The sequence below is a fragment of the Aotus nancymaae genome, unplaced genomic scaffold (assembly GCF_030222135.1).
Source record: "Aotus nancymaae isolate 86718 unplaced genomic scaffold, 86718_ANA_hifiasm-v0.15.2.pri h1tg000003l, whole genome shotgun sequence".
NCBI classification, from domain to species: Eukaryota; Metazoa; Chordata; class Mammalia; order Primates; family Aotidae; genus Aotus; species Aotus nancymaae.
Window position 1 is genome coordinate 67,101,621 of NW_026988414.1, and position 25,187 is coordinate 67,126,807.

The 25,187-nt window shown below is 47.3% G+C and overlaps 1 protein-coding gene across 1 annotated transcript in view; it reads right to left on the reverse strand.

Annotated features, from left to right (window-relative positions):
- The window catches only part of ITGA11 (integrin subunit alpha 11), a 153,956-nt gene that overhangs the window by 71,272 nt on the left and 57,497 nt on the right, over positions 1-25,187 (reverse strand). The window contains exons 3-5 of the mRNA XM_064382029.1: positions 7,680-7,780; positions 3,231-3,322; positions 302-416 (exon numbers count right to left, since the gene is read on the reverse strand). Coding sequence (XP_064238099.1) covers positions 302-416; positions 3,231-3,322; positions 7,680-7,780 — 308 coding nt within the window. The remainder of the gene's footprint in view (positions 1-301; positions 417-3,230; positions 3,323-7,679; positions 7,781-25,187) is intronic.

The following is a 25,187-nucleotide window of genomic DNA, read 5'->3' on the forward strand; positions in this document are numbered from 1 at the left end:
TCAGGTAACCTCCTATTTACCCGGGGTTTCTGCAGTGAGCCTCCCTTGAGGCTGGGATTGTCTCTGAAACCTTAGCTCATTTGCTCCCCACCATCACACTTGGGAGAGGCCGGCCAGGATTTTGACTCCCACAGAGGCCCAGAGAGGTGGTGTGATACATTCCAGGTCATCCAGAGAGCTGGGGCAGGGCAGGGCTAGAGTCCAAACGCTGCTTTCTAGCCACAGGTAGCAGTGCTCAGGGCCCAAGCCTCGCTGGACCTTTCACTGCCCAGCTTGAGGTTGCAGATTTGAAGACACTTACTTTGGAGAGCTGGGGCCACGGTCTTGGAGAACCTGAAGTTGGAGTTGACTCTTGAACACATCCCTGTGGTGTAGTAGGAGCTCCCACACTCGTGAGACCAGAGGGGGCTGCAGGCCTGGGGAGGACAGTGCAGACCCCTAGTCAGTGAGGGGGCCTCAGAGAGGATTCAGGTCCAATGGCCTGAGGCCCAGTCCCATCCTCCATGGCCCAAGACAGACTTCTCTTATCTGAGGGGCGAGGGGGTGAGAGGGTGTTCTGTGAGTCTAACTGAACTCTCTCTTGCTGCAATGTGGACTAGTGCCTTTCGTTTTAGGTCTAATGGAGAACAACTAATCTTGGAGTCTCTTTCACTGTTTTTTCAAGGCCCCGTTCTCCATCTCATCATTTAAGATTGTGATGCTTTTTCACCTTACCTGCTCACCCCACTCACCCACCCACCACACAGGATCTGGGGAAGCCTTTTCATCCATGGAAGTGGACCCTTCAAGGGTCACTAGAATAACTCCTCTGTCTGAGAGGTCTCCTGAAGGGCCTTACTGGGCAAAGTTCCAGGACTGGGTCCCAAAAACATGCCGTGGCTCTTACTGGGGGAGGGGAAGAGAAGAATGTCTGTGAAATGTTCTACCAAAAACACTGATGTCAGCCCCCATTGAAGGACTGAGTGATGAGATATTCTCAGAGTCACTTACATTAAAAATGAAAGCTCAGCTCCATGCTTCCATTGTTATCCTGCTATCAGGAAACCCAGGGCTAAATTTTGTGCTGTAATTTCCTTTGGTTTAGGGGAGTAATTATTCTACTTCCAATCCCTTTCTTTAATTACTTTCTTTTTAAGCCCAGACCTTAAAGGTTATGTTTAATCTGTGTCCTTTGTCGAAGCTGCTGAACATAATTTTTGGAAGTGGGGGGGATAAAGAATGGATAGATGGATGGATGGACAGATGATAGATAAGTGGATGGAAGATGGATGGATGAAGAATGGATGGATGGATGAAGTAGATGGAAGATGGATGGACGATGGACAGATGTGGATGGATGGACAGATAACTGAATGGATAATAGATGGATGATGGATAGTGGATAGATGATGGACCAATGGATGATGAATAAATGGGTGAATGAATGATAAATGGATGATGGATGGATAAGTGGATGGATGATGAATGAATGGGTGGATGAATGATAATGATGAATGATAGAAGGTTGATGGATGAATGGGTGAATGGATAGATGATGGATGAATGGATGGATGGATGAATGATGGATGGCTGATGGATGGAGGGATGGATGATGAATTGATTAGTGGATGAATGATAGATGATGGAGGTTGATGGATGGATGCAGGAAAGAATAAATGGAAAGATGAATGACTGCATGGGAGATTGAGGGTGGGTAGATGTATAGACAGATGGATAGATGAATGCATGGATGGTTGGATAGATGAATGGGGGAGCGAATTATTGATAGGGGAATGGACTAATGAGTGAATCGATGAATAGGTGACTATTTATAAACCAAGGATTAACCTACTCAGAGGCCCCAGAGAATATGTCACACCATTCCTCTCAGGCCTGCATAGTACCTTGTGAAGAAGAAATGTGATAAGGAGCCTGAGAGGGAAAAGGGAGTAGAGACAAAGCCCCCGAGGGATGTGTGTGTAGACAGGGCCAGGGGTCCTGCTCTGCCCCTGGTTACGGCTATTGAAGGGCTGTGGGCTGAATATACATCAAGGCACCTCATGACTTTCCCTGGCAGGACCACTAGGTACTCAAGAACCCTTGCATCCTAGTCATCTTCTTAACTTGTTGTCTGGTGATTCATGCCCCAGATGTCTCATCTGTCAGCAGAAATAGACCAGAACAAAGAGTGACACAAGCACCCCCATCTAAAAGTGGGCAGTGCTTTGTACTGGGCTTTCTGGGGTAATTTTTTCTTTGGAATCCTCTCTTGCAACTGTTTCTAGGAACCATCAGTCTCAGAAGGATCCTGTTTGAACCCCAAGCATCGCCCACACTCAAGGCAGCTCACTCCAAGGTGGTGGCAAGGAGCAGGCGTGCCAATCCATCATGCCGCCCACACTTGCTGCTGTGTGCAGAGCCCGCACGTGCTTGCCTGGGCTCAGAACAGAGACCTGTGAGCAGGGCCCACTGCTGTCCATCTCCCAACATCCTATTAGACATTACTCATTTGCTTGTCGCCTCTCTTCCCACCACAGTGTAAGCTCCAGCAGGGAAGGGTCTCTGTTCACTGCTCCATCCCAATGCTCAGCACTTGGCTTAGCACATACTATAGTAAGTGCTCAGAAACATTGTTGTTTAAATGAACGGATGTTTCTACCACCTCAACCCAGACATCCCCTTTTCTTTCTTCCTTGTGAAGGCCTGTTTCTTCTTTAAAACAAAGCAGAAACCTCCCCCAGCCTTCTTCATCTAATCCCGGATAGCTGAGGCGGCTTGTCACTCTGGAGCCCTTCCCTCGGGGGTGGTCAATCTGTGTTGACTCATTTACAGCATCCCTTCCAGTCTTCTTTGGGTGTGTGGTGCAACCTGTTCCTTTTTTCAAACCTAGAGGAGAAAGTTGACTTCCACCCCGGATAACTAGCTCCCCAAGGGCAGGAACGGTCCCCCATCAGACTGTTGGCTATCTGTGTTTATTCCTTTTCTGGCTCTTCCTCCCTCCCTCAGGGTATGCACACAAAAGGGCTCAATAGTTTCTTCTGCCTGGACTGTCCCTGCCAAAACACCCAGAATGGCGTAAGCAGGGAGCTGGTGGGGAGCTGCTTCCGGGAGCACGCGGGGCCAGGCGGCTTGGTGGATGGAGTCGGGGAGATGGGGTGTGTAGGATGCACAGGAGGGCATGTAAGGAGATGCTCCGCCCCTGCCCCCACCCCCACCTCTCCTGGCCCCAAGCAGTGGCAGGTGGCTCTTACCAGGAAGCTGTTGTCCTTGGGGTTGGTGGCGAGACTGAGGCCGAGGCGCATGTTGTCTTTCCGCTCGGACACGTTGGACAGGGTGACTCTTCCTGGGGTGGGGGGAGAAGCTCAGCTTGCAGCCCCCTCCTGCCCGCCCTCTGCCCAGAGCCTGCGGCTGCTCTGGTCACCCGAGGTACCTCCCCGATTCTCCCTGACCCTGGGGACCTCCGGCTCTCAGGGTTTACGAAGGCCTTCCCCAGATGTACTCTCATGACTTCCTCACAACTGCCTGTGAGATGAGAAAACTGTCTCAGAGAGGTCAAACAACCTGCCCAAGGTCACACAGTAAGCACAGGGCCTTCCATCTCCCGGTCCACAGCTCTTCCTCCTCCAGTCCCCTGTGTGCCCCCAAACATGCCCTGGCATCCCACCTGGGCTGGCTTCCTCTGTGCAGTGCCCCCGCCACGCTCTCCTCCAAGTTGACCCCCATCCACACTCAACCAGTCCCGTGTCCCACTCTTTCCGTGCTCGCTTCTCTGCTCATCTGAACCACCAACAGGTGACGCTGAAAGGGTCCCCTCTCATGGGTCTCATGGGTAACAGACAGCCAACTCAACAAGAGCCTTCCGGAGCTACCAGGCCTTGCCCAGGAATGCCATTCAGAAGGTGGCTGCCAGGAGAGGTGCTTGGGAGCTAGGTTACCAGCCCGCTGGGAGTAGGGAGAGGGTTGGCTCTGCAGTAGCTTAGAACCATAAAAAAATTACATTGCTTAAGGTTTTACCAGATCATCCTGGAGGCCATTGAAGGAAAGGAAGTGAGCCTGAATTCCCTAGAAGTGTGTGTGTGTGAGAGTGTGTGTGTGTGTGTACATGTGTACGGGAAGAGGGAGTGGGTGGCTGGGGAGCTAGTGTCAACCCTAACCTGCAGTGTGGACAGCTCTGGATGGCTCCCTGCCCGGGGGAGGAGAAATTTCTTTTCTTTTCTCTTTTTTTCCTTTTCCCTCCTATCTCCTTCCCTCCCTTTCATCTTCCTTTCCCTCCCCTCCCACCCTTCCCTTCCCCTCCTTTCCCTTCTCCTTCTCTTTTTTTTTATTTTTTGAGGGAGGGTCTCACTGTGTCACCCAGGCTAGGGTGGAGTGGCATCATCTCAGCTCACTGCAATCTCTGCCTCCCAGGCTCAAGCAATTTCTAAGGAGGCCTCAAGCAAGAATGGCTGGCACTGCGCTGTGTCGGTGACTGCAAGTGTGAAGAGTGGGCCTGGCTCCCAGGGCACACAGGTCAGCAAGGTCTGCTGCTGCAGGAGTCTGGGGTGGGCCGCCGGCAGAGCCCAGCTTGTCAGATACGGGGCTGTTTTGTAGACTGGAGTGGGGGGCGGGGTTTGTTGTTTTTCCTTTTAGGTTTTCCTCAGTTTGTAGCAAGGCTCCTTTTGAAATCCGCCCTTCTTGGCTGTGCTAAGAATGACTGGGCTTGATTTCTCTTTTGTCTGACCAAACAGGCTGGAGAGAAAACCCCAGTAAAGGCCTGGTGTTTCTGAGATGTCTTATCATCTACAAAGCACCATGCACACCTGCCCTTGCAGGACCCCTCAGCCCAGGGGTCATCATTCCATTTCACAGATGGGAACATCGAGGTGTAGAAAGGGTCAGTGGCTGTCACAAGGTTACTTGCTGGCAAATTAAAGAGCAAGAATTTTAGCCCAGACCATGTGATGTTTTATCCTGAGTCCTGTGTTTTTTTCCCATCTGATGGCATGACGGTGGTAGTGGGAACCAGAGAGGCAGCTCCATGCTCCACTAGGCTGGGTAACCCTCGCCCTCTGCTGGCTAGAATTCTGCCCTCCATTTATTTAAGGGGTCCAGCCCTCAACACCCTGCCCCTGTCTTTCCTTCCCTGCCCTGGGGACTGATGTTTGTAGTGAAACTGACTGAGTCACAGGGGCCTGGGAGGAAAGAGCACTGTGTTGGAGTTAAACAGACTCAGGTTCAAGTCCTGCTTTGCCCCACCCCTCTGTGAGTGGGAGAAGAGATTCACGCCTTCCTCAGCAGGTCTGGGTGAGTGTCCTGGGCCCAAGCCCCTCCCCACAGGGCCTGGCTTTGAGAATCGCATCACCCCCGGCCCCCGCCCCAGCCCAAGTCCCTCATTTAAAACCCTGACTTTGTCCAGGTGTTGGAAGGAAAGTGCCAGCGGTAGACCCTTTTCCACCGAGGTGTGAATGATTGACACCCACTTAGCCTTCCCTGGAGAGAGAGGAAGGAACATTCCTGGCACCTTGCTGCCCGGTGCCTGGAACAGCCATAGGAAAACCCAGGACTCAGGTTTCCCAGCCTTGCATTTTCCACTGTGGGGCGAAACTGACAGATGTTCTTTCTGCCGTGCGTTTTCTTCTCAGTGGGAGAGAGAGAACCACACCTCAAATGGAGAGTAAGTTTCCTCTGTCCCAACTCACTCTGCCACCCCTGCCTCCTGGGCTTGTGCCCCAGCTCAGAAATGTTTTCCAGGGTCTGATGGCTTTATGTCTGCTCCTCCCTCTGGAGAGAGATGGGGTCCACGTTGCGACAGAGAAAGCAAAATGATTGGTTCACGAGTCCACGTCCCTGCCTGGACCAGGAGCTTCTCTCCCGGTGGCTGGGGCCCTGCGTGGAGTGCCCACTCTGCCACCGCCCACCAACCTCGCTGCCTCTGCCCCAGCCACGTGGCCCTTCTTTACCTTCCCCAGCAGGGCGGGCTTGTTCCTACCTCAGGCCTTTGCACTTGCTCCTCCTTTGTCTGGAGTGCTCCACCCCCACCTGTAACCTCAAAAACCACCTGCTCAGAGAGGCCTCCTCTGACCAGCTTGCTAAGGCAGAAATCCCTCTCCACCCCCACTGCCCGCTAGACACTCGTGTTACAGCTCCTGGCTTATGGCACAGCATCGATCCCTGCCTAAAATTATCCTGCTTCCTAATTCGTCTACCCCACGACTGTCTCCTTCCCTGGCCTCTTGTTCCCTGCCGTATCCCCAATAACTAGTAACACGCAAGGTGCTCATTAAAGGTTCAGGGACAGGTACCCTATCCTGGAATGGATCTTAAGAATTGTTGAGTCCAGCCTCCTTGCTTTATATGTGAGTAAACGGGCTCAGAGAGAGGATGTGAGCTCCCCATGGACACACAGCAAGGAAATCGTACAGCGGGAAGGGGACCCCCAGCTTAGCCAGTTTCAGGAGCCTGTGCTCTCAGGGTGCTGGCCACCTGGACCCATACGCCACCGAGCAGGCACTCTCTTCCCTTAGACGAGTTCCTCACTGAAGCTTGGACCCAGCTGTGCTAGGTTTTGAACTTCCCACCCATGGTGCTGATGCAGATGTGGACAGCGGGAGCCTCCGGGACCATGTGACAGACAGCTGGCTGCCCTGGGGGTTCTCTGGGCTCTCTCTTGGATGCTGACCTTTTTATCCATCAGCTTCTCTCTTGAACTTCTGCCGTTCCTGCCCAGTGAGACCCTGCTGCCCGTCCCATCCCCTATCTCCCAGGGAGCCCTGGCCCACTGCTCTGGGGTGGCAGTCCCCCTCCTCCAAGGAGGGAGGCCCAGGGTCTGGGCCCTAGGGAAGGCCAGTCTTCCAGGGCAAGGCCTAGAATTGCAGTTTGTCAGCCAAAATGGAACTTTTTCTCCCTTCTGAGAGCAGAGCAATGGCTCAGCTGTCTGACCTTTAGGACGAGTGGGAGCACTTTAGTGACCTGGCGTGTGTGCTTGGTGGATACACGTTTGCACAGACATAAGCAGACACACACGTGCATGCAAACACACACGAGGGGATTTTGGGAGGGCTTCAGAGGCTGGGGCTGCTCACAGCTTCTCCCTGTTCCAGAATATGCCCGAAAGCTTGTGGGCAAGAAAAAGCTTGCATTTCTGAAGGGCAGTGTCACATGGTGGTTAAAGGGAGGTCATAGCCTGTGTGGACTGGACTCCGGGCCCTGCTTCTTGTGAGTTGAGTGACCCTGGGCAGGCCCCTTCACCTCTGTACGCTGTCATTTCGCATCTGTTAAATGGTTAAATCCCACATGGGTGTTGTGAGAATTGAGTCCAAATGTGCCTCACACATGGTGAACATTATCTAAGATATCTGGATGTTAGCTATTGTTATTACTTCAAAATCAGGAAAAAGACAGGAAGTCCTTATTTTCTCCTGGGAGAGAAAACTTTGAGTTGGGGGCAGTGGATGAGTCAGAAAGAGCAATGGCCTGGGACAGCTGGGGCCTGGGTTTGATTCCTGGGGGGCCCCAGGCAAGCTGTGTGACTGTGGGAAAGTTGCCTCCTCTCCCTGGCCTCCGCTTCCTCACGTGGAAAGTGGGGACAGTGATATCAGCTGGGTCACCTCTTGGGGTAGCAGGGAGGAGCCACGTGGCTGTGGACATGGGCATGCATCAGAGCCTGCCTCGTGTTAGACAACCACTGGCCTCACTGTGAAGGGACCAGCAGCCCACGTTACCCAGGTTGAGCTTGGTGCAGTTCCCGTGGATGACCGGACACTTGTATACGTCTCCCGTCTTCTGGTGGCCATTGGTTTCCAGCGGGGCACCCACGACCAGCCTGGGAAGGAAGAGAAGACGAGCAAAGACATTGGGGGAGGCACTCCTTCCTGGCAGAGGATGGAGCCTGGTAGGCAGTGTGGAGGTGAAGTTGGGTGGGGAGGGTGGGAGGGAACCCTGGAGGGAATCCTGGAGGAGTGACCACATGCAGACCCTCAGGCGGGAGCACTGTCTCCCTGGGGGAGGGTTGCTGGGCTTTCGGCATAAAGTCATTGGACCTGTGGCCCCTTCCAGGCCCTTGCCTGGGTACAGAGATGAAGACCACATGGGCCCCGCAACAAATGGGATGGAGGCAAATCCCTGGTAGAGGAGGGGGCGATGTTTGGGCTGGGTGTTAAGGGATGAATATGAGTTTGTCGAATGGTGAGAGGGTGGTAATGGAAGTCATTCTGACAGAGGAACGATGCTTTTGGAGCCACAGAGTCTTGGCCACCTGTCATTACCTGAAAGGGGCCTCATTCTTCATCTTATAGGGAGGCCTTTAAGCTGGTGCCCCAGAGTGGGTCAGGGTGGACAAGGGAGCCCGTGGGCTGAGGACCCCATGCAGCTGGGACTCCGGCCTTGAGCCTATGCTTTTGCAACCTTATTTGGAAAAAGTTTCTTTGCAGATATAACTAAGTTAAGACTCAGGGGTTGAGATCATCCTGGATTATCTGGGTGGACCCTACATTCAATGACAAGTGTCCTGAAGAGGAAACACAGAGGAGAGACATGAGGAGAAGAGAGACATGAGAAGACAGAGGCAGAGTTAGGAGTGGTGCTGCCCCGAGCCAAGGAGTGCCGGCGGCCACCAGAAGCTGGAAGAACCAAGGAAGGGTCCTCCGCCGGAACCTTTGGAGGGAGTGCAGACCTGCTGCCTCTTTGATTCGGGCTTGCGTCCTTTAGGACCCTGAGGGAATGTGTTTCTGTTATTTTAAGTCACCCAGGTTGTCATCATCGGTTATAATGGCCCTAAGGAACTAACGCACCTTGCTTACTTGCTTAGCTATATCTAGGGAAAAGTGAGCAGCTACTCCTTCCTGGTCCGGCCAAGCCCCAGTGGCCGTGTCCTGGAGAAAAAGCCTTTGACCCTGGGGTGCGGCTGAGGACTTACCCTCATTGAGGCTGGGGAGAGTTCTACCTCAGACTGGAGGGTCCCCAGGCCCTGTCCTTAGTGCTCCCCAGGTCCCCTATGCCTCATCTCCCACCCACCAGAGAGCAGCCCTGTCACGGGGGCCCAGAGTGCCCAGGATTCTGACCTGCCCACCAGCTCTGTGGCATGTGACTCTGGCATACCTGGAGCCCTGTAGGCCTTGGGTGCCAGTCTGGCTCTCTACTCAGGCCATATGCCAACAGTGGCTGAGAATGGTAACCCTTCCCAGGGACAGCGGTGCTGTGTGGGAGGGGATGCCACAGCCCACAAGAGCCCTGGAAGGCTTCCGATCCCTAGGGATAGAGAACAGATGATGGTGGGACCTCGGGTAGGGACGGGTGGGACTTTCTGGAGCCCTTTAGACCCTGCTCTTCCAGCAGCTTCTCACTGCCTGGTGACATGGCCCGAAGAAGAAGCCACCACATGCTGGTTGACTTAGATGGTTGGGAGGAGGTGGCCGGGAGCCTTGGGCTGCACGGGAGTTAAGTGGCTTCTTGTGGCCCTTTGCTCTCCCTGCCCTGGTCCACCTTGGTGCTGTCAGGAAGGAAAGCCAGGTCTGAAGTGGGAGTTAACAGAACTCTGTTTGAAATTAAGCGTCTATGAAATAAGAGCTGAGGTTTCTCCCCCGGGGGAGCCAGATAATGACAGAGTCTATATATATCCCCTTATTAAGCATGCCTATTTTTGACTGGCAGGAATTAATAGGACCCATAAAATCTGTTTGTCTAGACGAGGTGATTTCTGGCTATTTAATTCTGCAAGTGATTGTATGGTCAAGGCTGCTCCATTCTTGAGAGAGAGAGAAAGAGAGAGAGAGAAAGAAAAAGGTCAGTAGGAGAACCCTGGGCTCTAAGCTTACTTCTCTGGGGCTGCTCCAGTTTCAAGGTTAACCTGACATGTGGCCAAGCCTTCCGAGGGACATGTTCCTCCTGGGCACTGCTGTTGGATGGAGGAGCACCTCTCAGGGTGCCCCTGGGAGAATCAGGTGCAGCATGTTCTAGATTAGAAAAGCCACGGGTGGCTGGGCGCAGTGGCTCACGCCTGCAATCTCAGTACTTTGGGAGGCCCAGGTGGGAGGATTGCTTGAGTTCAGGAGATAGAGGCCAGTCTGGGCAATATAGTGAGACCCTTGTCTCTACTAAAAATAAAAAAAAATTAGCCAGGTGTAGTGGCACATGCCTGTAGTCCCAGCTACTCGGCAGGCTGAGGCAGGAGGATCACTTTAGCCCGAGGTGGATGCTACAGGGAGCTGTGATCACACCTCTGTACTCCAGCCTGGGCAACACAGTGAGATCCTGTTTCAAAAAAAAGAGAAAAAAGAAAAGCTATGGCCATCTTCTAGAACAGCTAACCTTATGTGTCTTCTAGAAAACACCCCCAAAGTCTGACAAAGGCAGATTCCTCACAACTCCACCCTTTTCTAGAGTGGAATTCTGAGGCCCCACTGGCTCACTTGGATGGGTCCCCAAGAGAGGGTGAGATTCTTGTGCTGAGAATTCAGGGGATGGTCCTCATTCTGATCTGTCACCAGCTTTCTGTGTGACCTTGATTTCCTTGACTGTGAAATGGAGTGAATAATTCCTGCACTGCCGACCTCCCAGGGTCACTAAGGAAAGGCACAGATGTTAAAAGGCACTGAGAGGCTGGGTGCAGTGGCTCATGCCTGTAATCCCAATACTTTGGGAGGCTGAGGCGGGTGGATCACTTGAGGTCAGGAGTTTGAGACCAGCCTGGCCAACACGGTGAAAACCCATCTTTACTAAAAGAATACAAAAAATTAGCCTGGTTTGGTGGTGGGCATCTGTTATCCCAGCTACTTGGGAGACTGAGGCAGGAGAATCACTTGAACCTGGGAGGTGGAGACTGCAGTAAGCCAAGACCATGCCATTGCACTCCAGCCAGGGCAAGAGAGCAAGACTCCATCTCAAAAAAAAAAAACAAAAAACTAGAGGGATCCAAGATGGCTGAGTAGGAGCAGCTCAGGATTGCAGCTCCCAGTGAGAGTGCAGAGGGTGAGTGGTTGCCGCATTTCCAGACGGATTTTTATCGTCCACAGACCAGGAGACTCCCAGGTGGAGCCATGGGTCTCCAGTGCGGCTCTGTCAGCCAGCGTGGTGGGTCTCTGCACAAAAACTCACATGGGTCCAGGTACCATTTCAGCTGGCGTGGCAGGTCTCTGCACAAGAACTCACACAAATCTGGGTGCCATTTCAACTGGTGACTGAAACACCTGGGAGACAGAGTCACCCATTCAACTGAGAAAAAAGGGGTCTGAGGCAGGGAGCCAGGTGATCAGGCTCGGCTGGTCCCACCCTCACAAAGACCAGCTATCTGAAATGCTCTGGATTGAGAGTTTCACAGCAAGCACAGCTGAACCCAGGATGGTCCAGCTCTGTGGGGGAGGGGTGTCAGCCATTACCGAGGCAGTCCACCACTACGGAGGTAGTCTGCTATTGCTAAGGTGGTCTGCCATTGCCAAGGCAGTCTGCCATTACTGAGGCAGCCCACCACTGCTGAGGCAGTCTGCATTACAGAGAGAGTCTGCCATTACAGAGGTGAGCCGCCATTGCCAAGGCAGTTCTAACAATACCCTTATAAACAGGACTGCAGGGAAGTTCACACGGCAGCTGGGCAGAGCCCACAGCAGCTCAACAACACCTCTGCCGGCAGACTGTGACTAGGCTGCCTCCTCACTGGGCAGGGCATCCCTGAAAAGAGGCAGCAGCATGACAGAACTTATAAATAAAGCCCTACCTTCCTGGGACAGAGCACCTGGGAAAAAATGGTGGTTATGAGTTCTGCTGTAGCAGACTTAAACGTACCTGCCCAGCAGCTCTGAATGGAACAATGGAGCTCACAGCTCAGCACTTGAGCTCCTATGAAGGACAGACTGTCTCCCCAAGCAGCTCCCCAAACCCCGTATATCCAGAGTCACCTTACAAAGGAGAGCTCAGACTGACATCTGGTGAGTATCCTTCTGGGACAAAGATAGCAGCAGAAGAAACTGGCAGCCACCCTTACTGTTATGCAGCTGCTGCAGGTGATCCCCAGGCAAGCAAGGTCTGGAGTGGACCTCAGCAGTCCTACAGCAGAGGTGCCTGACTGTTAGAAGGAAAACTAAGAAACAGAAAGAAATAACTTCATCTTCATCATCAACAAACAGGCTGTCCACTCAGAGGCCCCATCTGGAAGTCACCAACTACAAAGACCACAGGTAAATAAATCTACAAAGATGGGAGGAAACCAGCACAAAAAGGATGAAAACACCCAAAACCAGAACGCCTCTCCTCCTCCAAGGGATCACAACTCCTCACCAGCAAGGGAATAAGGCTGGATGGAGAATGAGTCTGATGAATTGACAGAAACAGGCTTCAGAAGGTGGTTAATAAGAAACCTCTCTGAGCTAAAAAGAACACGTTCTAACTTAATGCAAAGAAACTAAGAACCTTGAAGAAAGGTTTGACGAAATGCTAATGAGAATAAATAGCTTAGAGAGGAATATAAATGAATTAATGGAGCTGAAAAACACAACACAAGAACTTCGAAAGCATATACAAGTTTCAATAGCTGAACTGACCAAGCAGAAGAAAGGCTATCAGAGGTTGAAGATCAATTCAATGAAATAAAATGAGAAGGCAAGTTTAGAGAAAAAAGAGTAAAAAGAAATGAACAAAGCCTCCAAGAAATATGGGATTATGTGAAAAGACCTAATCTACATTTGATTGGTGTACCTGAATGTGACGGAGAGAATGAATCCAAGCTGGAAAACACTCTTCAGGATATTATCCAGGAAAACTTCCCCAACCTAGCAAAGCAGGCCAATATTCAAGTCCAGGAAATACAGAGAACACCACAAAGATATTCCTCAAGAAGAGCAACCCCAAGGCACATAATCATCAGATTCACCAGGGTTGAAATGAAGGAGAAAATGCTAAGGGCAGCCAGAGAGAAAGGTCAGGTCACTCACAAAGGAAAGCCCATCAAACTCACAGCGGATCTCTCAGCAGAATCCCTACAAGCCAGAAGAGAGTGGGGACCAATATTCAACATCCTTAAAGAAAAGAACTTTTAACCTAGAATTTCATACCCAGCCAAACTAAGTTTCATAAGCAAAGGAGAAGTAAAATCCTTTACAAACAAGCACTTACTCAGAGATTTCATTACCACCAAGCCTGCTTTACAAGAGCTCCTGAAAGAAGCACTAAACATAGAAAGGAACAACCAATACCAGCCACTCCAAACATACCAAATGGTAAAGAGCACCAACACAATGAAGAAACTGCACCAACTAAGGGGCAAAACAACCAGCTAGCATCAAAATAGCAGGATCGAATTCACACATAACAATATTAACCCTAAATGTAAATGGGCTAAATGCCCCAATCAAAAGACAAAGACTGGCAAATTGGATAAGTCAAAACCCATCGGTGTGCTGTATCCAGGAAACCCATCTCACATGCAAGGATACACATAGGCTCAAAATAAAGGGATGGAGGAAGATTTACCAAGCAAATGGAGAGCAAAAAAAAGCAGGAGTTGCAATCCTAGTCTCTGATAAAATGGACTTTAAACCAACAAAGATCAAAAGAGACAAAGAAGGACATTACATAATGGTAAAAGGATCAATGCATAAGAAGAGCTAATGATCCTAAGTATATACGCATCCAATACAGGAGCACCCAGATACATAAAGCAAGTTCTTAATGACTTACAAAGAGACTTAGACTCCCACACAATAATAGTGGGAGATTTTAACACTACACTGTCAATATTAGACAGATCAACAAGACAGAAAATTAACAAGGATATCCAGGACTTGAACTCAGACCTGGACCAAGCAAACCTAATAGACATTTACAGAACTCTCCACCCCCAAATCCACAGAATATACATTCTTCTCAACACCACATCACACCTATTCTAAAATTGACCACATATTTGGAAGTAAATCACTCTTCAGCAAATGCAAAAGAATGGAAATCATAACAAACTGTCTCTCAGACCACAGTGCAATCAAGTTAGAACTCAGAATTCAGAAACTAACCCAGAACTGCACAGCTTCATGGAAACTGAACAACTGGCTCTTGAATGTTGACTGGATAAACAATGAAATGAAGGCAGAAATAAAGATGTTCTTTGAAACCAACAAGAATGAAGACACAACATACCAGAATCTCTGGGACGCATTTAAAGCAGTGTCTAGAGGAAAATATACAGCAATAAATGCCCACATGAGAAGCAAGGAAAGATCTAAAATTGACACCCTATCATCAAAATTGAAAGAACTAGAGGAGCAAGATCAAAAAAACTCAAAAGCTAGCAGAAGACAAGAAATAACTAAGATCAGAGCAGAACTGAAGGAGATAGAGACACAAAAAACCCTTCAAAATATCAATAAATTCATGAACTGTTTTTTTGAAAAGATCAACAAAATAGACCACTAGACAGATTAATAAAAAAGAAAAGAGAATAATCAAACAGATGCAATAAAAAACGATAAAGGGGATATCACCACAGATTCCACAGAAATACAAACTACCATCCATCAAAGATTACTACAAACAGCTCTATGCACATAAACCGTAAACCTGGAAGAAATGGATAAATTCCTGGACACTTGCATCCTCCCAAGCCTAAACCAGGAGGGAGTTGAAACCCTGAATAGACCAATAACAAGGGCTGAAGTAGAGGCAGCAAATAATAGCCTATCAACCAAAAAAAGCCTAGGTCCAGATGGGTTGACAGCTGAATTCTACCAGACATATAAAGAGGAGCTGGTATCACTCCTTCTGAAACTACACCAAATAATCCAAAGAGAGGGAATCCTTCCTAAATCATTTGTATGAGACCAACATTATCCTGATACCAAAACCAGGCAGAGACTCAACAAGAAAAGAAAACTTCAGGACAATATCCATGATGAACATAGATGCAAAAATCTTCAATAAAATATGGCAAACCAATTGCAACAGCACATCAAAAAGCTTATCCATTATGATCAAGTAGGCTTCATCCCGGGGATGCAAGGATGGTTCAACATGAAAACCACATGATTATCTCAATAGATGCAGTGAAGGCCTTCAACAAAATTCAGCAGCCCTTTATGCTAAAAATTCTCAATAAACTAGGTATTGACGGAATGTATCTCAAAATAATGAAAGCTATTTACGACAAACCCACAGCCAGTACCATACTGAATGGGCAAAAACTGGAAGCATTCCCTTTGAAATCTGGCACTAGACAAGGATGCACTCTGTCACCACTCCTATTCAATATAGTATTGGGAGGCAGATCCAAGATGGCTGAATGGATACAATTCCAGCGCACAATACCCAGCAAGAGAGACGCAGAAATCCAGAGATCTCCTAGCTCCAACCGAGGTACCAGGTGTATTTCAATGGGTCTGGTCCCATGGTGAGCAAAGCCCACTCAGGGCGGACTGAGGCGGGGAGGGGTGCTGCTTCACCCAGAAAGTGCATCTGACCGGTGAGTCTGAGGGTCCCCCTCTGTCACTCTGGTCCAGATACAGCGCTTCCCCCAAAGCCTGAGCGATACATAGAACAGGGGATCTTTGCCAGTCAAGCGCTGGGAATTACAAGCGGGGAGTTAAATAATCCAGGACAGTGTCCCGGACTGGCGCACAGACCTAAACAGACGCATAAGCCCAAAAGGCGGCCGGGAGAACCTGCGGACTGAGCTATTGCCCCCTCCCCCTGCCCAGAGAGAGAGGGAGCTGTAAGCGGGAGCGGCTGGGTGGTCCCTACCCCATGACTGGAGAGAGAGGAAGCTGAAAGTGGGGGTAGACGGCCGGGTGCTGCTGGGCAGGTCCCTACCCTCCCCCACAAACCCCAGAGGGCTGAAGCTCTGACTTTGGCGAGTTGCACAGCCAGTGTCACAGTCTGAGCTGAACTCTGAATGATCCAGCCCAGTGGAGGAAGGGCACAACCCACCATTAGAGGGATGGGACTGGGCTACATCTTTCAACAAAAAACACAGGAAGCCTACATAGCAATGGGACTGCGTTCTTGACAACCCAGCAGCACCTACGGGTCAGTGGAAGAGGCGGGCCTAATCTTCCAGTATAAACAAAAAAGACACAGGAAGCTTCCCTAGTAACCTGAAGGAGTCCCTAGAAACCCAGTAGTGCCTCCACAGGCAGACAAGCGACCTCATCAAGCAGCTCCCTGACAACACTGCCAGGTAAACCCACAAAGATGGGAAAAAACCAGCGCAAAAAAGATGAAACCATCAAAGACCAGGACACCTCTTCTCCTTCAAGGGATCACAACTCCTGAACAACACAGGATCTGAACAACACAGGATCACAGCATGACTGAGAAGGAGTGTGACAAATTGACAGAAACAGGCTTTAGAAGGTGGATAATAACAAACTTTTCTGAGCTAAAGGAACATGTTCTAACTCAATGCAAAGAAACCAAAAACCTTGAGAAAAGGTTAGATGAAATGCTAACTAGAATAACCAGCTTAGAGAAGAACACAAACAACTTGATGGAGTTGAAAAACACAGCACAAGAACTACGTGAAGCAAACACAAGTTTTAATAGCCAAATTGATCGAGCAGAAGAAAGGATATCAGAGATTGAAGATCAACTCAATGAAATAAAAAGAGAAGGCAAGACAAGAAATTCAAGAAATACAGAGAACTCCAAAGATATTTCTCAAGAAGAGCAACCCCAAGGCACATAATCATCAGGTTCACCAGGGTTGAAGCGAAGGAAAATATGCCAAGGGCAGCCAGAGAGAAAGGTCAGGTTACCCACAGAGGGAAGCCAATCAGACTCACAGCAGATCTCTCGGCAGAAACCCTACAAGCCAGAAGAGAGTGGGGGCCAATATTCAACATCCTTAAAGAAAAGAACTTTTAACCCAGAATCTCATATCCAGCCAAACTAAGCTTCATAAGTGAAGGAGAAATAAAATCCTTTATGGACAAATAATTACTGAAAGATTCTGTCACTACCAGACCTGCTCTACAAGAGCTCCTGAAAGAAACACTAAGCGTGGAAAGGAACAAGTACCAGTCACTGCAAAAGCAAACCAGTAGGCAAAGACCAAAAATGCAATGAAGAAAATGAGTCAATGAATGGGAAAGAAAACCAGCCAGGAACAAAACGACAGGATCAAATTCAAACATAACAATAGTAACACTGAATGTAAACAGCCTAAATGCCCCAGTCGAAAGACACAGACAGTAAATTGGATAAAAAGTCAAAACCCATCGGTGTGCTGTACTCAAGAAACCCATCTCACATACAAAGACACACATAGACTCAAAATAAAGGGATGGAAGAAGATTTACCAAGCAAATGGAGAACAAAAAAAAGGAGGGGTTGCAATCCTTGTTTCTGATAAAATGGACTTCAAACCAACAAAGATCAAAAGAGACAAAGAAGGATACTACATAATGGTAAAAGGATCAACCTAACAAGAAGAGCTAACTATCCTAAATATATACACACCCAACACAGGAGCACCCAAATATATAAAGCAAGTTCTTAACCACCTAAAATGAGATTTAGACTCCCACACAATAATAGTGGGAGATTTCAATACTCCATTGTCAATATTAGACAGATCAATGAGACAGAAAATTAATAAGGATATCCAGGACTTGAATGCAGAGCTGGACCAAGTAAATCTAATAGACATATATGGAACTCTCCACCCCAAATCCACAGAATATATATTTTTCTCAGCACCACATTGCACTTACTCTAAAATTGACCACATCATCGGAAGCAAATCACTCCTCAGCAAATGCAAAAGAACGAAAATCATAACAAACAGTCTATCAGACCACAGCACAATCAGACTAGAACTCAGGATTAAGAAACACACTCAAACCCGCACAACCACTTGGAAACTGAATAACTTGCTTCTGAGTGTCGACTGGATAAACAATGAAATGAAGGCAGAAATAAAGACATTTTTCGAAATCAATCAGAATGAAGACACAACTTACCAGAATCTCTGGGACACCTTTAAAGCAATGTCGAGAAGGAAATTTATAGCAATAAATGCCCACATGAGAAACAAGGAAAGATCTAAAATTGACATCCTATGATCAAAGTTGAAAGAGCTAGAGGAGGAAGATCATAAAACTCAAAAGCTAGCAGAAAACAAGAAATAACTAACATCAGAGCAGAACTGAAGGAGATAGAGACACAAAAAACCCTTCAAAATATCAATAAATCCAGGAGCTGGCTTTTTGAAAAGATCAACAAAATAGACCGCTAGCCAGATTAATAAAAAAGAAAAGGGAGAAGAATCAAATAGATGCAATAAAAAACGATAAAGGGGATATCACCACTGATCCCACAGAGATACAAACTACCATCAGAGATTACTACAAACAGCTCTATGCACATAAACCAGTAAACCAGGAGGAAATGGATAAATTCCTAGACAATTGTACTTTACCAAGACTAAACCAGGAGGGAGTTGAAACCCTGAATAGACCAATAACAAGGGCTGAAGTAGAGGCAGCAATCAATAGCCTACCAACCAAAAAAAGTCCAGGTCCAGACGAGTTCACAGCCGAATTCTATCAGATGTACAAAGAGGAGCTGGTTCCATTCCTTCTGAAACTGTATCAAACAATACAAAAGGAGGGAATCCTCCCTAACTCATTTTATGAGACCAACATCATCCTGATACCAAAACCTGGCAGAGACTCAACTAAAAAAGAAAACTTCAGGCCAATATCCATGATGAACTTGGACACAAAAATCTTCAATAAAATACTGGCAAACAGATTGCAACAGCACATCAAGAAGCTTATCCATCATGACCAAGAAGGCTTCATCCCAGTGATGCAAGGCTGGTTCCACATATGCAAATCCATAAATGTAATCCATCACATAAATGGAACCAAAGACAAAAACCACATGATTATCTCAATAGATGCAGAGAAGGCCTTTGACAAAATTCAACAGCCCTTCATGCTAAAAACTCTTAGTAAACTAGGTATTGACGGAATGCACCATAAAATGATAAAAGCTATATATGACAAACCTACAGCCAATGTCATACTGAACGGGCAAAAGCTGGAAGAATTCCCTTTGAAATCAGGCACTAAACAAGGATGCCCTCTCTCACCACTCCTATTCAATATAGTATTGGAAGTTCTAGCCAGAGCAATCAGGCAAGAAAAATAAATAAAGCATATTCAATTAGGAAAGGAGGAAGTCAAATTGTCTCTATTTGCAGATGACATGATTGTATATCTAGAAGACCCCATCGTCTCAGCCCAAAATCTTCTCAAACTCATAAGCAACTTCAGCAGTCTCAGGATAGAAAATCAATGTGCAGAAATCACAAGCATTCCTATATACAAATAACAGACAAACTGAGAGCCAAATCAAGAGCAAACTCCCATTCACAATTGCTACAAAGAGAATAAAATACCTAGGAATACAACTAATAAAGGATGTAAAGGACCTCTTCAAGGAGAACTACAAACCACTGCTCAAGGAAATAAGAGGGGACACAAACAGATAGAAAAACATTCCATGCTCATGGTTAGGAAGAATCAATATAGCGAAAATGGCCATACTCCCCAAAGTAATCTATAGATTCAATGCTATACCCATTAAGCTACCAATGACCTTCTTCACAGAACTGGAAAAAACCACTTTAATTTTCATATGGAATCACAAGATAGCCCACATAGCCAAGACAATCCTAAGCAAAAAGAACAAAGCTGGAGGCATCACACTGCCAGACTTCAAACTATACTACAAGGCTACAGGAATCAAAACAGCATAGTACTGGTACCAAAACAGAGATATAGACCAATGGAACAGAACAGAGACCTCAGAAGAAGCACCACACATCTACAACCATCTGATCTTTGACAAAACTGGCAAAAACAAGCAATGGGGAAAGGATTCCATGTTTAATAAATGGTGTTGGGAAAACTGGCTAGCAATGTGCAGAAAGCAGAAACTGGACCCCTAACTGTCACCTTACACTAAAATTAACTCCAGATGGATTAAAGATGTAAACAGAAAACCTAACACTATAAAAACACTAGAAGAAAATGTAGGCAAAACCATCCAGGACATAGGCATAGGCAAGGACTTCATGACTTAAACACGAAAAACAATGGCAATAAAAGCCAAAATAGACAAATGGGATCTAATTAAAATTCAGAGCTTCTGTACAGCAAAAGAAACCATCATTAGAGCAAATCGGCAACCAACAGAATGGGGAAATGTTTTTGCAATCTAACCATCTGACAAAGGGTTAATAACCAGAATCTACAAAGAACTAAAACAGATATACAAGAAAAAAACGAACAACCCCATTCAAAAGTGGGCAAAGGATATGAACAGATGCTTTTCAAAAGAAGACATATATGAGGCCGAGAAACATATGAAAAAATGCTCATCATCACTGGTCATTAGGGAAATGCAGATCAAAACCACATTGAGATATCATCTCACACCAGTTAGAATGGCGATCATTAAAAATTCTAGAGACAACAGATGCTGGAGAGGATGTAGAGAAATAGGAACACTCTTACACAGTTGGTGGGAGTGTAAATTAGTTCAACCACTGTGGAAGACAGTGTGGCGATTTCTCAAGGACCTAGAAATAGAAATTCCATTTGACCCACCAATCACATTACTGGGTATATGCCCAAAGAACTATAAATCTTTCTACTATAAAGACACAAGCACACGTATGTTCACTGCAGCCCTGTGTACAATAGCAAAGACCTGGAACCAAACCAAATGCCCATCAATGATACACTGGACAAAGAAAATGAGGTACATATATACCATGGAATACTATGCAGCCATAAAAAACAATGAGTTCATGTCCTTTGTAGGGACTTGGATGAATCTGGAAACCATCATTTTCAGCAAACTGACACAAGAACAGAAAGCCAAACACCAGATGTTCTCACTCATAGGTGGGTGTTGGAACAATGAGAACATGTGGACTCAGGGAGAGGAGCATCACACACTGGGAGCAGTTGGGAGGTGGGTAGAGGAGACACAGCGGGGGGTAGGGAGGGAGGGGAGGGTGGAGAGGGATAACATGGGGAGAAATGCCAGATATAGTATGCACCTAAAGTTAAACAAATAAATTAAAAAACATATATATAGTATTGGAAGTTCTAGCCAGAGCAATCAGGCAAGAAGAAGAAAGAAAGGGTATTCAATTAGGAAAGGAGGAAGTCAAATTGTCTCTATTTGCAGATGACATGATTGTATATTTAGAAGACCCCATCGTCTCAGCCCAAAATCTCCTGAAACCGATAAGCAACTTCAGCAAGTCTCAGGATAGAAAATCAATGTGTAAAAATCACCAGCATTCCTATACACCAACAACAGACTTAAAGAGAGCCAAATCAAGAATGAACTGCCATTCACAATTCCTACAAAGAGAATAAAATACCTAGGAATACAACTAACAAAGGATGTAAAGGACCTCTTCAAGGAGAACTACAAACCACTGCTCAAGGAAATAAGAGAGGACACAAACAGATGGAGAAACATTCCATGCTCATGGTTAGGAAGAATCAATATCATGAAAATGGCCATACTGCCCAAAGTAATTTATAGATTCAACGCTATCCCCATCAAGCTACTAATGACCTTCACAGAACTGGAAAAAACCACCTTAAACTTCATATGGAACCAAAAGAGAGCCCGCATAGCCAAGTCAATTCTAAGCAAAAAGAACAAAGCTGGAGGCATCACACTACTGGACTTCAAACTATACTACAAGGCTACAGTAATCAAAACAGAGATATAGACCAATGGAACAGAACAGAGGCCTCAGAGGCAACGCAACAAATCTGATCTTTGACAAACGTGACAAAAACAAGCAATGGGGAAACGATTCCCTGTTTAATAAATGGTTTTGGGAAAACTGGCTAGCCATGTGCAGAAAGCAGAAGCTGGAGCCCTTCCTGACATCTTACACTAAAATTAACTCCAGATGGATTAAAGACTTAAACATAAGACCTAACACCATAAAAACCCTAGAAGAAAATCTAGGCAAAACCCTTCAGGACATAGGCGTAGGCAAGGACTTCATGGCTAAAACACCAAAAGCATTGGCAACAAAAGCCAAAATAGACAAACGGGACCTAATTAAACTCCACGACTTCTGTACAGCAAAAGAAACAGTCATTAGAGTGAATCAGCAACCAACAGAATGGGAAAAAATTTTTGCAATCTACCCATCTGACAAAGGGCTAATATCCAGAATCTACAAAGAACTAAAACAGATTTACAAGAAAAAAACAACCCCATTCAAAACTGGGCAAAGGATATGAACAGATGCTTTTCAAAAGAAGACATATATGAGGCCAACAAGCATGAAAAAATGCTCATCTTCACTGGTCATTAGAGCAATGCAAATCAAAACTACATTGAGATACCACCTCATACCAGTTAGAATGGCGATCATTAAAAAATCTGGAGACAACAGATGCTGGAGAGGATGTGGAGAAACAGGAACACTTTTACACTGTTGGTGGGAATGTAAATTAGTTCAACCATTGTGGAAGACAGTGTGGCGATTCCTCAAGGACCTAGAAATAGAAATTCCATTTGGCAATCCCATTACTGGGTATATATCCAAAGAAGTATAAATTGTTCTATTATAAGGACACATGCACACAAATGTTCATTGCAGCACTGTTTACAATAGCAAAGACTTGGAACCAACCCAAATGCCCATCGATGATAGACTGGACAGGGAAAATGTCGCACCTATACACCATGGAATACTATGCAGCCATAAAAAACGATGAGTTCGTGTCCTTTGTAGGGACATAGATGAACCTGGAAACCATCATTCTCAGCAAACTGACACAAGAACAGAAAATCAAACACTGCATGTTCTTACTCATAGGTGGGTGTTGAACTATGAGAACACATGGACACAGGGAGGGGAGCATCACAGACTGGGGTCTGTGGGGAGGAAATAGGGGAGGGACAGCGGTGGTTGGGGGGTTGGGGAGGGATAACATGGGGAGAAATGCCACATATAGGTGATGGGGAGGAAGGCAGCAAACCACACTGCCATGTATGTACCTATGCAACAATCCCACATGTTCTTCACATGTACCCCAAAACCTAAAATGCAATAAAATATATATTTAAAAAAAAAAAAAAGGCACTGAGAAACAGAAGGGGCCATATCATCTAGGCAAGCTACGCACAAAGACTGGTGGCTTCCCGGAAGTCATGTGTCCTGGCAGTGGCTGAGATGGGACAATCTGGCAGTAAATTCACTAAGTGACTGCAACCTCAAATTTGCAATGAGATGTGCTTTGTCCTTTTCAAAGAACAAGGGCCACTCGCTGGGTCCCATCTCCACTCTCTGAGACCTTACTTCTCTGGGAGACCATAGTACTTCATGAGGTAGGAGGGCAGGGCTTACTGTCCCCATAATACAGGTGCAGAAACCGAGACCCCAAGAGGGGAGCTGACCCAGACCCCACAGTTGGTTGGTGGCAGGGCCGGGCCAGGAGTTCTCCTGGGACAGCTTTCTCTGCATTGCCCAAAATGTTTCTTTGCCATGAAGGGAGGGCCTGGGTCAGCCCTTCTCTCCCTTCTTGAGTCTGGGCATTACGTGTGCCTGTTGGGCTTGAGGTTTTGAGGACATGATTCAGTCTCAGTTTGAGGGGATAACTGCTGAAGCGCAGGGAAAATGTTCACGTCACCACCGAGACCAGACAAATTGCCTGGGGTCTGGCAGCCCCTGCCACCCCCTGCAGCCTCAGCCTTATATAGCGATCTGCAGCCTCAGGGCCTGCTGCTCCTCTCGGGGGCTGGATACCCTATACCTCCTGGTGTGGGCACCAGACGGCACAGCAAACCCCAAAGGTCGCGGCGAGCATCCGGCCCTTTCCATGGGCTGTGTGCTGTGAATCACTGGCTGCGGGATCCCAGCATTCTTCCTGCCGAGGCGCAGGGAGCCAGGCTTTGGCGGATGGGAGAATGGGTAGCAGACATTCCAGCCACAGCCCTGTAGGACCCTTTCCCTGGTGACCACCCTCTAAGAAGGGCCTTGCCAAGAGAGGATGGTCCCTGTGGAGATTGCCGCTGTGGAAGGCTGGGCATGGATGGCCCTGCCCTGTGCTGGGATCCTGGGGTCCCTGAAGGACCCAGGCTCAGAGAAAGGGCTCCTGACTCCAGAGCCTTCCCACCTGACGCTACCTCACACCCTCTCCATCAAGGCCCTTTGGGGACTCATCCTGAATTCTGCTTATCCTCAGCTCCATTCTTCCAGGCAGTTTTGGTCTCTAAACTTTTAAAAGTCAATCTCCTGTCAGAAAAAAGATGACCTGCCCCCAATTATAAGTGTATATGTAAATTATACCAGCATAAACTGTCCAATTTTAATAAACTGTATATTGTTAATTCTATTTTTTCCAGATAAAATATAAACCTAAATACAATTAAAATTATTTTATTTCTGTACCCTAGGATATAGTCCAGCACAGTCCCGGTGGCGTGTGTACCCCACCCTGGAGACCATCCCTTTAGAATCCAGCATAAATTCCCACCTACTCCAGGAAGACCCTGGTGATTAACCTGGGTTTTCTCACATAAACTAGCCTGTAATCCCTGCTGTCTGGTGTGGCCAGTGTTGTAGCATCATGATTCCTTGAGGTCCAAGATGTCCTGGTCTGCCCTGCTGCACCAACATAGGGTCTGCTTTGAGGCTGGCAGAGCAGTTTGTGTCTGAAGGGAAGAATGTGGGTTCAGTACCCTCCCTGACAGGCCTCACAGCCTCCCTCTGCAAGGCTTCCACCTCACATCCTGGAAAATCCAATGATCACTGGTTAGCTTTTTCATTTGAGTGAATCACTTTCAATGCAATTTAACTGCACTTGATTTTGATCTCCAAGACAGCTTTGAGGCTGGCATAGCAGTTTGTGTCTGAAGGCACTTGGCAAAGAGGTGCCCAGAGACGGACCTAACCTTTTATATGACGGTCTGCAGCAGGCGCAAGTGTGGGGGCTTTTGGCTTTGCCTCAGGCCTAAGAGATGCTGCGAATTTAATCACTGGAAAGAGGGCTGCTGAGAAATCAAGTATTTTCCCTGCATAGAATGGAGTGGCCCAGCTTCTGTGCTAAAGTCCATGTTGACTGCTTCCCTGGTTTCCATTTCCCCTTTCCCAACAGGACTCATTTCTGTTTGAGGATCCAGGGAATCTGACTCTATTCCCAGTTGCAGGGATGGAGTACACATCTCAGGTTAGGAAGGTTTATCCCCCAGCTGCA